Source organism: Dipodomys ordii, unplaced genomic scaffold (genome assembly GCF_000151885.1).
Source record: "Dipodomys ordii isolate 6190 unplaced genomic scaffold, Dord_2.0 Scaffold33, whole genome shotgun sequence".
NCBI classification, from domain to species: domain Eukaryota; kingdom Metazoa; phylum Chordata; class Mammalia; order Rodentia; family Heteromyidae; genus Dipodomys; species Dipodomys ordii.
Window position 1 is genome coordinate 5387446 of NW_012267249.1, and position 15327 is coordinate 5402772.

Below are 15327 nucleotides of genomic sequence, written 5' to 3' on the forward strand. Positions count from 1 at the left end.
ATACCAAGGCCTTTATAGTGGGCTGCAACAGTTAGATCTCAAGCAAAACAGGTAGATTCTAAAGACCTGTGACTCACCATTTCCCAGAGCAGGTTCTGTGGGGTTTGACTTTTACCTCATTGGGTGAATATTACTCTGACTGGGAAGTCAGAAGGCAGGTAACTTGGAGAAGATGTATAGTGTATGTATCTTCTGACAGACTGATATGCCACTCCTGGGCTCTGCCTTCCATTTTCCTCCTGGGCCGCTTCACCTCACATTTATAGGAAGAAGTTGCTAGAATGCTGGCCATCAAAAGACGTATACAAATACAACTGAACTTGACTGTTGACTTAATCCAGCTGACCATACCTGGAGGTATCTTTTCTAACTGAGTAGAAAGGAGCTAGAAGGGAAGTCTCTCCCCTGGGTTTGCTGGTGCTCACACATACCACTTCCCACTCATAACAGGCTCCAGTGGACTTTCCACCTGGTCTCAGGCTTGGTGTTCAAAATGTCCTTCAAGAATGTTTTAGGTGGATGAGCAGAGCTGGTACATTGACAATCTTCACTTTGCCTCAGCCACAGTATTAAGCAGTAGATGATCTAGAGGATCCCTTAGAAGGGTCCCAGATTGCCCTTCCTGGATGGTCAGACTAACCCCTATCCCTAGTTATCATCCTGTCTTTGTCTGTGGGGACTCCTGAGGCACTGAAGTCAGATCCACCCTCAGCATGCATTCTCCCTGGGCCCTGTCCCTAAACTAATTGGCTCTGGGATCAGGGAAAAAAGACAGGTCTCCTACCCCTGAGCTTTCTCACGCACTCATACACACCCTGCTGAAACCTGATCCTCAGGCTGCCTCGCGTGCTGGGATGCTGGGGCGATGGCAGGGCTGGCAGGCTGGGGCCTGTCTAGTGGAGCCTACCCCACCCTGCACTGCTACCCACTAGGCCAGAGCAAGCAGGTCAGGTATCTCATGCCCCTGCTAGTCTGACCAGTCATTCATGCTGCACTTTAAGGATTATTACCACCTTGGTCAGTCTCCCTGCTGGCACATTGCTATGGATAGTAGCCCCTGGATTTTGTTCTAAGTGTGGTATGAAATTGTGCCAGGCCACCTGCAGAATTAACACAAACACATTATCTTCACCATCATCTGCCCCCACACTTCCTATTGTTTATGGCCCCCTGCTCAGCTTCCAAGGCCCTAAACTACCTCACAGGGTCTGAATAAAATGTAATGGGAAGTCTAGAAGAATACAGGTCTACTTGGAAGCTCCAGGGAAGGGTTTCTAGAGGAACTAGCATTTAAGCTTAAGGGAACAGGGACAAAATTTTCCAGCCAAATAAAAAAGGGTGGAGGACTAGAGCAGGAACATGTACTTAATACATAAAAAGCTTCAAAAAGCCAGGCGCCAGTCATACCTGTAATCCTAACTACTCTGGAGGCTGAGATCTGAGGATCTTGCTTCAAAGCCAGCCTGGGCAGGAAAGTCTGTGAGGCTCTTATTTCCAGTAAACCACCAGAAAACCAGAAGTGGAGCTGTAGCTCAAGTGGTGAAAGTTCTTGCCTTGAGCTAAGGAGTTGAGGGACAGTGCCCAGGCCCAGAGTTCAAGCCCTACAACCGACAAAAAAAAAAAAAAAATCAAAAAGGATCAAAAAGCTGGATGCTGGTGGCTACCTCCTGGTAGCTACTCAGGAGGCTGAGATCTGAGGATCATGGTTTGAAGCTAGCAAGAGGAAAGTTTGTGAAACTCTTATCTCCAATTAACCACCAGAAAACTGGAAGCGGTGCTGTGGCTCAAAGTGCTAGAGTACTAGCCTTGAGCAATAAGAGCTCAAGAACAGCACCCAGGCCCTGAGTTCAAGCCTATGACTGACCAAAAACAACACACAGCAAATGAAGCTTCCAGACGGCAAGTAATTATCTTAAGTTATACTAAAAAGAAATGCAAGCCTGGCACCAGTGGTTCATGCCTATGATCCTAGCTGCTCAAGCGGCTGTAATATGAGGATCATGGTTCAAAGCTAGCCTAGGCAAGAAAGTCTGTGAGACTTTCCAGTAAATTGCAACAACAACAAACCAAAAGTGGAGCTGTGGCTCAAGTGTAGAATGTGAATAATTCTGAGTGGGGGAAGAAAAGCTTAGGGACAACACCCAAGCCCTGAGTCCAAGCCCCAGGTAGGAAGGAAGGGAAGGGAAGAAATAGTCAAGTGTAGTGGTACAGACCTGCAGTCCCAGCACTATGGTGGCTGATGCAAGAAGATCTTAGTTTGAGCCCAATAAACCACTGGAAAACTGGAAGTGGCGCTGTAGCTCAAGAGGTAGAGCATTCGCCTTGAGCTGAAGAGCACAGGGACGCCCAAGCCCAGAGTTCAAGCCCCACAACTGACAAAAAAAAAAAAAAAAGCTGAGAACCGAGTGCTAGTGGCACACACTAATCCTAGTTACTTAGGAGGCTGAGATCTAAGGACCATGGTTCAAAGCCAGCCTGAGCAGGAAAGTACCTAAGACTTTTATCTCCAATAAATGACTCAAAAAAATAAATAAAAATAAAAACAAAAAACAGAGCTGGAGCTGTGGCTGAAGTGGTAGAGTGCTAGCCTTGAGCAAAAGAAGATCAGGGAGGCTGGGAAGGTGGCTCAGTGGTAGAACGCTTGCCTTGCATGCATGAAGCCCTGGGTTCGATTCCTCAGCACCACATAAGCAAAAAGAAAAAAGCCGGAAGTGGCGCTGTGGCTCAAGTGGTAGAGCGTTAGCCTTGAGCTGAAGAGCTGAGGGACAGCACCCAGGCCCAGAGTTCAGGTCCCATGACCAGACCTCCCTCCTCCCAAAAAAAAGATCAGGGATAGTGCCCAGACCCTGAGTTCAAGCCCAAGGACCAACACACACACACACACACACACACACACTCACACTCACACAGAAAGGATGGAAAAAAGAGTATCCTTTACAAAGAGGTGCAGTCACCCAGCAGGAAGAAATGCTAAGGAGAGCTGGCTCAGCCTTTCAAGGAATAAAAAGAGGCTAAAAATGAGCATCCAAAGTACACAGGCCCAATAAAAGAATGAAGTGAAATGGCAAGTGTTTGAGAACATCATAAAAGTAAAAAAGGAATAAATTACACCAAACAGATTTTTAAGAGACCTTATCAGGCCCTTTTAATATATTCTGCCATGATCTGTCCTGTGAACTGTTCTAAACCATTACTAATATGGCAACTCCTGCTCCTTTTGGTTATAATTACATTTGTCTCTTCTTTTACATTTTTTTGGAGGGATGATTCATAACACATTACCAGTAGTTTCCAGTTTTTGCTGTTGAACCTAGTCTCTGTATATTAAGAGAAAGTCATTCTGTAAAGCAGTCTAGAAAATAATATAGGAAAAGGAAAGATGTCAGTTTGGATAGATGTGAAAAGGATAATTATCTCTGTGTTGTAGGATTCTGGTTGTTTATATGTACATATTTGCCTGCATTTTTCCAAAATTAACATAGTACAGATTACAAAATGTTTTTAAAAGAACCATTTAATATAATGAACTTTTTAATAATCTGGAAAAGGGGAGATGAGAAAAGAAAAGGGGAAAAAAGACATGTTAAGATTGTTTGGCAAGATCTGAAGAGCTTTTATTAGCATATAACATCCAGTACATATTGAGAAGCAGATAAAATCCTGACTCAGAAACTTTACATAAATTTTCTAAGTTCAGTCCTAACACAGAAGAGTAGTTTTAATTCAGGAATATGTCCAAAGACCTGTTCCCTTTGATGTCACTCATAAACCTTGGCCAAGATCCTCAGTGTGTCTGGAAAAGCCTCAGGCATATTAATTCAAGGCCTAAGAAATAGGCCTTGTCCTCGTGTACCAGAGAACAGCAGCAACTCAGTTGGTGGGATCCCTTATTCTAAAGGAAAGCCTTTGTGCAGGAGGAGTGGCCTCAGGGCTGAGTGTTGGCATCTTCCTAGCCAAAATGTGATAGGGGAGGGAGCCTGGCAGAGTCTCTAATATACAAGATCTCTGAATGATTTCTGATTTTATTTCTCCTGGGATAGCATAATGGATTTCTGGTGATAGAGATAAGAAATGGCTTATACTATATGGTTTGTGGTTATATCATGTTTGGAGTGGTAAATTCTAGCTGCTGGGCCTGGACCCAGAAGCTTCTTTCTTGTAGCCTCCTGCTATTCAGTGGACTGAATTAGATTGGGTTTGAAACAGAAAGAGCCCCTGAGGACTAAGTTTCCACACAGTCTTTTTTTTTTTTTTTTTTTTTTTTTGATCAGTCATGGAGCTTGAATTCTGGGCCTGGGTACTGTCCCTGAGCTCTTCAGCTCAAGGCTAGCACTCTACCACTTGAGCCACAGTGCCACTTCTGGTTTTCTGGAGGCTCACTGGAGACAAGAGTCTCATGGACTTTCCTGCCCAGGCTGGCTTTGAACCATGATCCTCAAATCTCAGCCTCCTGAGTAGCTGGGATTACAGGCATGAGCCATCAGCACCTAGCCACACAGTCATTCTTTGCCAGAAAGACCTTCAGCCTCTGGATGCTCTGGCTGCAAAGTCAAAGGGACCTTGAGGATAAGAGGGGTGCAAGGCAGCTAGAATCGTTGGTGCTTCCTACAGCCACAGACCCTGGCTAGACCCTCATACCCTAAAGAGCTGTCATGCAGTGGGACTGAGGGAGACAAAGAAATTGGTGTACCATGAGTGAGATGTGCAGGCCTCCTAGCACATAGAAAGTGACTCAAACTGGCCATCTTCTATGCTTCTAGTGCCATAGAAAGGATACCATGTTCTCTGTAAACTTGTGTTCCTGGAGCATTTTTGAAAAGATTTGAGACCTCCTGTACCTTTGCCTACTGCCTTACTTTTTCTTGTATCCCTCTCAAGTATCCTGTCTTCCCCAAACCTGCAGCCTACCCTGTCCAAGAACAGTGACACTTGTTTTTCCTTACTCCCCACTCACCATCACTTCACCCTTCTCTCTCCTCTTTCCTTCCCATCTCTCCTCCAGGCCAAAAGGAACCCTTCCCCCTTGAACTTTTTCAGATCTTCCCCCACCACTACAGGAACTTAAGGCCTCTCTTCCCTTTTTCTACCAACAAATGCAACATGGTTATTGCTGGTCTGATCGCTCCCCTCAATCCTGCATCCTAAGACTAGCTTTTACTTCTTCTCTACCAGACTTCTGTAGCTTTGCCCTGCTTTGCCATCTCAGCATGAATTCATCCCTTCCTCACCCTGGGTGGTCCACTCCAGAATCCTCTCCAAAATGCTGTCTTACTACACTGGCTATATTTTTGGATGGTTTTGTTTCACTGGACAGTATGAATCCCTGTGTTCCCAGATGACAGGAACAGAGTGGGTAGCAGTGACTGCAGATGGATGCATGGATAAGCTTCCAGAGAGCTTCCAGCTCTGAGACATTAATATCCTTGCCCCTTTGCTCTTTACTGATGGCCAAATAAAGCCTGGCCAGGCCTGCTCCCTTAGACTCAAGTTCCAGTCAACAAGATCAGCAGCTACTCCATGAACAGCCAGGCTGGGGTACTAAGAATGTGCTGGAATGTGGAGGGTGGCTTCCACAGACAATGCACAGAAAAGCCATCCAGTACCCAGCCTATTGTGTTGTTGTATTCCAGGTTCTCGAAGCCAGCACCCATGTTCCTAGATGACTCCTTTCGAAAGTGGGCTAGGATCCGGGAGTTTGTGCCACCTTTTGGGATCAAAGGTCAAGGTATGTTGTGAACTATGACCCACCTTAATATCTCATTCCCCAAATTATGTTCCTAAATTTCAGAACTGGACTATATCTTAAGAAGTCCTAATTCTGGAGACTTTTGACACCCACCTACTCTTTCTCTTCCCCACTCTCTTTTGTCTTGATTAATGAACTATTGACCCAGAGTCCATCACTTGCCAGGACTGGGTCCACAGCAGTGACATAGACACTTCTCAGAAAATCTCCAATCTAATGAGAGAGCAGACACTCAGGATTCTAGGAGGGAGTAGAGGGAGCCATAGTCACAAAAGAGAGGTGCAAAAGGTACTAGGTAGAAAGAATGTTTCCAGAGTCAACAGAGGCAAAGGCTACCCTTCAGAAATACTCTTCTATCATCCCTACCTGATCCCTTTTATCCTAACCTAACCTCCTAACCTAGCCTCTCCTCTAATACCCTCCTGGTCCTGGAGCTTCAACTCAGAGTCTTCACATTGTCCCTTAGCTTTTTCTGCTCAAGGCTAGCACTCTACCACTTGAGCCACAGCTCCATTTCCAGATTTTTTTAAATTTTACTTTATTGTAAAGATGCTGTTCAGAAAGGGGTTACAGTTACATGCGTAAGGCAATGAGTACATTTCTTGAAGAGCATTGTTACCCCTTCCCTTGTTCTCCCACTATCCCTTCCCTCCCCCCACATTTCCAGATTTGTGGTTGGTTAATTGGAGATAAGTCTCACAGACTTCCTACCTGAGCTGGATTTGAACCGGATCCTCAGCTCTCAGCCTCCTGAGTGGCTATGATTATAGGTGTGAGCCATTGGTGCCCAGTTCTAATTTTTATCACGTCCACTGCTAACCGGGACATACAGACACTTCCCTCTGCCCTTAGGGAGTTCTTCCCTCTTAAGACTTTTTCAGCCCTTACTGTAACAGTTCTGTTTCTATGTCTAGTTCCTGACCTGGAGCTGAGGCTTAAAGGTCAGAGAGAAGATTAGATCCCCTTACTATCTTATTACTAACTGATCTTATACAAGTTGTTTAACCTGTCTTTGCTTTAGTTTCTTTATCACCTAAGTGTAGAAATAGTGCTACTGTGTAAGTTGTGGTCAGAATTAACTATTAAAGGCATGATAGATAACCATTTGGCTAGGAAACTAAGAATATTTAAGTGCTTCATTCTGCCAGCCTACCCTTCTCTGGAAGGACAGCAAGAAAGATGTTGAGCATAGGCTTTGACTTCAAACCTCCAAAAGAGACATCTGATGAGTTGGGTCATGCCATATGAAGGACTTCCTGGAATACATGTAGCCAACCAACCTACTCTTTTCTCCTGAACCCCCATGCAAGACTCCAACTGCAGACTGAGAATGTGGCTTAGTGGTAGAGTGCTTGCCTAGCATGCATAAAGCCCTGGGCTTGATTCCTCATCCCACATAAATAGAAAAAGCTGGAAGTGGTATTGTGACACAAGTGGTAGAGTGCTAGCCTGGAGCAAAAGAAGCTCAGAGACAGTGCCCAGGCCATGAGTTCAAGCCTCAGGACTGGCAAAAAAAAAAAAAGACTCCAACTGCACAGCTACAAAGTCTAGGAAAGTCTAATACAGAGACCACTAGAGATGAGAACAACTATTCCTGTATGTCCTTTTTAGAAGGAGTCAAGGGCTTTTCCTGGGGAAAAAAAAAAAGCCCTACCCATATCCTTGATCTTGGCCAATTAATAGTAAATGCTCTCTTTTTTTTTTTTTTGGTCAGTGGTGAGGCTTGGGCACTGTCCCTCAGCTCTTCAGTTCAAGGCAAGCACTCTACCACTTGAGCCACAGCGCCACTTCCAGCTTTCTGAGTGGTTTACTAGAGATGTCTCTCTGACTTTCCTGCCCAGGTTGGCTTCGAACTGGGATCCTCAGATCTCAGCCTCCTGAGTAGCTAGGATTACAGGTGTGAGCCACAGACGCCCGGCTAAATGCTCTATCTTAAAAGGCAAATGGACATAGATAAAGGAGAGCATCTGTGTCCTTCCGTAAAACCTGTAAGACATATCTGGAGGCATCTAGTACTGAGTATTTCTTACAGGTTGGGTCCTTGTCTTGTTCTCATTCAGTTTCTGAAAAGATCCACCTGTTTTCTCATTTTTCTCATGCACTCATTCACCATTCCAGGATAACTGGGTGTCATTGTTAAAACCTGGCTCCCAACAGAAGTATGCTTGTCTTTTTCTCTGCCTCCATCTCCTGTGTTAGGGAAAAAGTTAGGGCAATGACCTGGCCCAGCTGTGGGTCTTTTAGTTTGGTTGTTTGGTTTTTGTTTTGTTTGTCTGTTTTGGGGCTTTAACTCTGGGCCTAGGCATTGTCCCTGTGCTCTTCAGCTCAAGGTGAGTACTTTACCTCTTGAGCCATAGTGCTACTTCTGGTTGTCTAGTAGTTTATTTGAGATAAGAGTCTCACAGACTTTCCTGCCCGGGCTGGCTTTGAATGGTGATCCTTAGATCTCAGCCTCCTGAGTAACTAGGATTACATGCGTGAGCCACCAGCGCCTGGCTGTTTTGCGTTCTTGCTCAATTTTTTCACTAATGTCTGCTACTTTACCATTTGAGCTACACTAACAGTTCAGCAGTTTTTAATGTTTATTTATTTATTCACTTATTTATTTATTTATTTTTGCTAATTAATTGGAGGTAGAGTCTGTGGACTTTTCTTCATGGGCTGGCTTGAAGGGACATCCTCAGATCTCAGCTTTTTAAGTAGCTACAATTACATCAGAGAGCCAGTGCCTGGCCAGACTTGTGTTTGGAGTTCCACCCAATTCCACCTCCCCTCTGCCCAGGACTTGTGCTGTTCTCTAAGTAAAATTGTCATAACTTAAATGATCCTCTAACAGTTACCTCCTTCCTCTGTCCACAGACAATCTCATCAAAGCCATCCTGTCAGTCACCAAAGAGTACCGCCTGACTCCTGCCTTGGACAGGTGAGCCACTGCTAACCTCTGTGCCCCTAGCTTCCTGGTATGTGCAACAATATTAAAACCCAGGTGGTTTTCCCTATACTTGGTCAGGTTCTCCAACATATCTGCATATGTATATACAGTACACACCGTGGGGAGGAAGAGCAGATAAGTGAAACCACTTCCCAGGATTGGCAGCCCAAAGGCTATAAGCAATTAGCAAGAGTTTTTTTTTTTTTTTGTTAGTCATGGGCCTGAACTCTGGGCCTGGGCGCTGTCCCTGAGTTCCTCAGCTCAAGGCTAGTGCTCTACCACTTGAGCCACAGCTCCACTTCCAGCTTTTTCTGCTTATGTGGTGGTGAGGAATTGAACCCAGGGCCTGGTGCATGCAAGGCAAGCATTCTACCACTGAGCCACCTTCCCAGCCTTAGCAAGACATCCTGATCCTCAGATATTAGAAGTTTGAGGATAAGAACTATAGACTGGAATTCAGTTCAGCCCAGCAATGGGACTGAGGATCTACATGGTAGGCTTTGGTCTAGGAGATAGTAACAGCTCTTAAGCCAGCTCTAGAGAGGGAAAGACCTAGGGTCAGGTGGGAAAAGCAAAAGGAACAGCCCCTTTAGTGGCTGCTAGGGAGCCAAGGGGCATCTGAAGTGAAAAGCTGAGTCTCCAGTCCTCTTCATCTGTTCTTGCTTTCCTGGCAGAGCCTCAAGCCTGTCCCTGTCCCCCGACTGACACTTGGGGAACCTTTACCTTAGGATACCATCTCACAGGAGCCTTGTCCTCATTTCCCAGCTTGATTCCTGGGCCATTCCAGACCCACATTTTCCTGAGGGAGGGAGTGTCACAGGGTAGGGATGTCAGAACCGCAGAACCCAGCTTCCCTTAGTATGGCTCTGACCTCCTTTAGAAATGTTGCTGGGATCCTTGGTCCTGACCAAGCACGTGGGGTCAAGGGACAAAGGGAAAGAAGCCTGGTGGTCAGCTATCCACAGGCCTTTATTCTCTGTCCTCGCAGCCTCCGCTGCCGCCGCTGCATCATCGTGGGCAATGGAGGTGTCCTTGCCAACAAGTCTCTGGGGTCACGAATTGATGACTATGACATTGTGGTCAGGTGAGCTTCCCAAAATAACACCTTAGGCACCTGCATGTCCTGCCCCAAAACCAGGAGCTACAAGCCTATTGAGAAACTGTCTGTTCATCTGGCCACCTAGGCTGGAAGTCAACAGAAGCCTCAAGAAGACTGGGTTGGAGGTTTTTGAAATGGAAAACTAGGTGACCTAGACTCCCATTCTCTGCACTTGGGGTATTTTGGGGTTGTGGTGCCTCCCTGAACACAGATGCAAGGCAAGCTTTGACTGGGCCTGCTCTCTGTAGACTGAACTCTGCACCAGTGAAGGGCTTTGAGAAGGACGTGGGCAGCAAAACAACCCTGCGCATCACATATCCTGAGGGCGCCATGCAGAGGCCTGAGCAATATGAGCGTGATTCTCTCTTTGTCCTCGCTGGCTTCAAGTGGCAAGACTTCAAGTGGCTGAAGTACATCGTCTACAAGGAGAGAGTGGTGAGCTCCCTTGGCATCATCACCTTCTTGCCCTGGGGCCTTGCTGCCAACTCCCCAGCTACCAAGGCAGATCTCATGGACCCCACAAAGAAAAAGTAGGAACCTTCAAAAGAAGCATTAATGACCCAAAACTGAAAGACTCAAGTAGAGCAACAAGAAGATGCCAGGGTCCCAGGCCAGGCTTCATGAGCTTCATGTCTGTTGTCTGCTATCTACCTCTAGATGCCCCAAAGGCAGGCTTGTGCTCAGGCTTCTCTAGCCAGACCACAGGAGTCCCAGGGCTCTTCAGTGACCTGAGAGCTCCAGGGAAGGAAAGGCCAGTTTCAGTATTCTCCCAGTATTCACACTCTCCTTCCATGTACCCACCACCTATGAAGTAGGTCTCTTACTCTGGTCTGAGCCAGGGGAGTAAGGACTTATTGGGGCCCTGAGGCCGTTCTGTAAGAACCACAGACCCCCCAACTTGAGGGTGCCAACTCCCAAACTTATGTCTGAGCCTCTGTCTGCTTTGTACTTTTACCACTGACCACCATTAGGTCTGATTCTGCTCTTCAGGTATAATCAGATTCTGCATTTACTGTTTTAGGCAGGCAAGCAAGCACCTGGGACCATTTCTTTAGGGAGCATATGTATGTAGCAGAATAGGGTCAGACTGCTTATTAGTTGACTACCCACTGGGTCATCTCCTGAGATTTCCATAGCTTGGGGCCTACAGGGACTTCTGCCAACTTGTCTGGGTCCATCCTCCATCTCCTCCCCTCCAGCTGTGGACCAACCCCCTCCCCAGGGAGGGTTGCTGTGGAATGAGCTCAGACCATTTATTTTTGCAGTACTCAAGCATCTAACCAGAGATTGATGACAGATGGCCCTCTGCATGCAGTAAGAAGCTGGTTGTTCTTTCTGGAGATTTAGAGACAAGTTGAGAGTCAGAACAACTTAACCTGCCTGTGAGGGTCTCCATACAATTTGATTTAAGTCCACAGATCTTTCCCAAAGCAAGGCTAAGTACAGGCAGTGTCATATAGCTAACAAGCAAAACAGAAAATAGCTAGAAATTCATGTAGGTAGGATAATGGGAAGGGAGCCCACCTTAGAACTACGCTAAATGAGGCAGCTGAATTGTGCTGGGTTCAGCCCAGCTCTCCAGAGAGAAGGAAAGGGCCAAGCAGCAAGGTGGTCAGGTAGCATTAGCCAACCTGAGGTGATCTACTGTCCACACCAGAGAAAATGGGACTAAGAGAGCACTCCTCTGTTCTCAGAACCCTAGAACCTGACACACCAATGTCCCCACTCTTTTGTTTGCCTTGAGCGCAATTGAATTTTGGCTCCAGGTAGGTACTTTGAAGAGATATGGGAGGACATTGGGTCTGCCTTGGTCAACCCCAGGGGCTCTGGAGGCTGCTTTCTTACCTGGACCCTCTATCCTTCTACCCACACACCCTTGTACCCATGGATACCTGTTAAAGCCCCAAGCCTCCCTTGGGCAAGAGATAATAGAGGACAGAGCACTGATCCCATTGGATTTTTCTCCCTCACTACCCCATTACTGTTTGGAATGGCTTGAATACCAGACCCTGCTTCCTTCTAGGCAGACTGGCAAAATCCAGGCAGTCCAAACAAAGAGGGCAGGCCAGAGGTGAGTCAGGGCCAGCCAGGTAAGTACTGTTACTTGTTCCTTCAAGAAGAACCAGGGTCAGTCAAGTGAAGTCAAAATACTTATAGTTCATCCAATGGAGAAAGAAAGCAAGAAAGAAGAAAAGGAGGAAGCAAGCCATCTAGAGTCAGAGAAAGCAAACAGCAGGACCTTGCTACACCAGGAAATCTGTTGGCCCAACCTTGGCCTTTGAGGCCCAAGTGGATGTGAGCCAAGTTGACTTTCCAGGCCCCTCCTGTCTGGTTCCGTCACAGGGCCCAGACACAGACTTGTCCTGCCTCTGGCTGCTGGCCAGCTCTACACCTGTCTGGAATCTTACCTGTAGAATTCTGGCAGAAGGCAGCTCTGTCCTGGAGCCAAGGCCTGGATGAGCAGGGCAGACACAGGTATTAGCCTTCAGTCACAGCTGCTTGCTATGTGAACAATACCCTATAACATATGCTTTCCTGGTAGCCAGGAATCCTGGTGAGTTTTGGGAAAAGAGGAGATGTGGCACAGGAAATGAAACACCCTGAAGAGGACTGGCTATATTTGCTTATCCAAGTGGGAGCTCTGTTCTTCACCAGTTACAACTATTTGGTTCCCTGATTCACTGAACACAGATAACTCCGTACAGGTTACCAAAAGACCATTTATCTTCCTGGTCCCAGGACCCTTCACTAAGCCAGCAAGCAGATGAAGAAGTCCCAGCAGTCCATGTTCTCCAGAGCACCAGTGTATGAGCAAGTAGGGAAGTGAGGCCAGGAGGAAGAGGAACAGGGACATGGGGGAGGAAGAGTGGCCATATGTAAGTCCCTAGTAGGAGGGTCCTCAGTCGCCATGAAACTTCTCAGATGCAGGTCTGTAGCTGACCCCATCTACTCAATTCCTTGCTCGTCTGTCATTAGTGAGGTACTGGTATTACCCTGGTCCCTGGAAATTCTCAAATTCATCACTGCTTCTGACCTATAGTCTCTCCTGGGGGCAGGCTGAGAAGGACAGGAGAAATCCTCCTGGAGAGGACTGCTAACCTGAGCCTGAAGAAAGTATTAGGACTGAGTCATGTGGGTGTTACAAGCAAAAGAACAATATGCACAGAGGCCCAGAGAGGCTATGCTCCCTTGAAGACATTATTGGTAATATTGTGTGGACAGAACAGGATACAATGCCAGCGATATGTCAATGTGTGCTGTCAAATTTCCCAGCTGCTGCAGCCTTTACATCTTCCTTCTGGGTGTAGATGAAAGCCATGGATGCCTATCCACTATACAGAGGAAGGGTTCTTGGGCCTGGAGAGGACAGAACATGTGAAAGAAAGAGCTCTAATCCAGTTACTCAGGCCACAGCCTCCTGTCTCTGTCAGCATCTCCTGCTATGCCCCAGAATGCCTGATCACCAGGCATCCTCACACTGAAACTTGAAAGCTGGCTTCTGCTGAGCAGTCCTCTGTGGGCTAGGTTAGTGTGGCTGTGGTCCTGCCCTGCAGGGGCCAGGGAAAGGTAAGGGCTGGGGTTGGCCCATGTACAGTCAACACAAGCTCGAGCTTCTAGCTCCTGGAAGGTCTAGGGAAAAAAGAAGGGCAGGATCACAGAGGCCAATCAGGGCCTCACATTCATACTCGGGGGATGAAGTTTCTGAATTTGGGAACAATTACATTATTTAAGAGGGGAAATCAAGTCAGGTACAATAGTTCATACTTATAATCCTAGTTTTTAGGAGGCAGAGACAGGAAGATTGTGAGTTCAAGGCAAGCCAGGGCTATAAAGCAAGATTCTATCTAAAAAAATAATAAAAATTTTTTTGTCAGTAGTGGGGCCTGAACTCTGGGCCTGGGTGCTGTCCCTCAGCTCTTCAGCTCAAGGCTAACACTCTACCACTTGAGCCATAGTGCCACTGCTGGCTTTTTCTGCTTATGTGGTACTGAGGAAGTGAACCCAGGGACTCATGCATGCAAGGCAAGCGCTCTACCACTGAGGTACCTTCCCAACCCCTATCTCAAATTTTTAAAGAATAAATAAGGGGTTTTTTTTGTTTTGTTTGCTTGCTTGTTTGTTTTTGCCAATCCTAGGGCTTGAACTCAGGGCCTGGATGCTATCTCTGAGCCTCTCTGTGCTCAAGGCTAGCACTCTACCTCTTGAGTCAAAGCACCACTTTCATCTTTTTCTGAGTAGTTTATGGAGATGAGTCTCATGGACTTTCCTGCCTGGGCTTGCTTTGAACCATGATCCTCAGATCTCAGCCTTTTGAGTAACTAGGATTACAGGCATGAACCCCTAGCACCTGGCTAAATATTTTTTTTAAAAAAAGAAGAAACGGCTTGAAAGGTGGCTCAGCATAGTAGAGTGCTTGCCTCTCATGCATGAGGCCCTGGGTTCAATTCCTCAGCACCACATAAACAGAAAAGGCCAGAAGTGGCACTGTGACTCAAGTGGTTGAACGCTAGCCTTGAGCTGAAGAACTCAGGGACAGTGCCCAGGCCTAGAGTTCAAGACCCCCAACCAACAAAAAGAGAGAGAGAGCTTAAGCTGTGGAGTCATGCAGACTTGGGTTTAAATTTAGACTTGTCACTTACTAGTTGAATTACCTTAGGCAAACCACCTTCCCCTTAGATTGAGTCCCACTACAATAATAGTGTACTACTCATCTTTTAACGTTGATGTAGAAATTAAGATGAAAAAGAGAAGTATCTAGCACAGAGGACAAGTACATTCTCCAAGGCATTTCTAATGCTTTTTCCTTTTCATTATTGGTAGTGGTATAGTTATTAGAGAAAGAACTCGTTGCATTGGGGAATGAAACATTTTCTGTATAGGCTTTAGGACCTGCCCTATGTGGTAACATAAAAGCAGGAGCCAGAGGCCAAGCCTAGAGGAGGTGGAGTCAAAAGCCCCTAGCAGATGGCAGGAGACAAGGGCAAACAGGGCCACTAGGTCCCAGAATGTGAGGCCTTACTGGAGCAGGCCCAAGCTGGGGATTGGATGTCCGTCTGCACTTGAGCCTCTACTCTGTTCAGGTCCAAAGACTTCCTGGAAGAAGTCTAGCCTCAGCACCAACTCACCCCTGGGACATTCTAATCAGGGCCCACATGTAGTCTAGTCTACATATCCTGTGGTCACAGGCCCCATCTCATCTCTCCATATCACTGCCGTGAACTCTCTTGGGAGAGCATTTCCTTTGTAGCCATCACTCCCATGCTTTATGTTCCCTGTGAACACCAGGAGGACTTTATGGTCCCTACCATGGTTTATGCATTAGCCATCCTTTTCTGCAAATAGAAATGCCTATGAGTAGCCAGGCAAGGTGACTCTATCTCATAATCCTAGCTACTTAGGAGGTAAAGATAGAAGGATCATTGTTCAATACCAGCCTGGGCAAAAAGGAGCTTGTGAGGAGCTGGGAAGGTGGCTCAGTGGTAGAGCGCTTGCCTTGCATGCCTGAGGCCCTGGGTTCGATTCCTCAGCACCACATAAGAAAAAGAAAAA

At 46.6% G+C, this 15327-nt stretch overlaps 1 protein-coding gene across 2 annotated transcripts in view; it reads left to right on the top strand.

Annotated features, from left to right (window-relative positions):
• The window catches only part of St3gal3 (ST3 beta-galactoside alpha-2,3-sialyltransferase 3), a 191333-nt gene that overhangs the window by 164215 nt on the left and 11791 nt on the right, over positions 1–15327 (top strand). For both annotated transcript variants that reach the window (XM_013017021.1, XM_013017022.1), the window contains 4 exons: positions 5631–5725; positions 8606–8669; positions 9667–9762; positions 10026–10212. In XM_013017021.1, coding sequence (XP_012872475.1) covers positions 5631–5725; positions 8606–8669; positions 9667–9762; positions 10026–10212 — 442 coding nt within the window. The remainder of the gene's footprint in view (positions 1–5630; positions 5726–8605; positions 8670–9666; positions 9763–10025; positions 10213–15327) is intronic.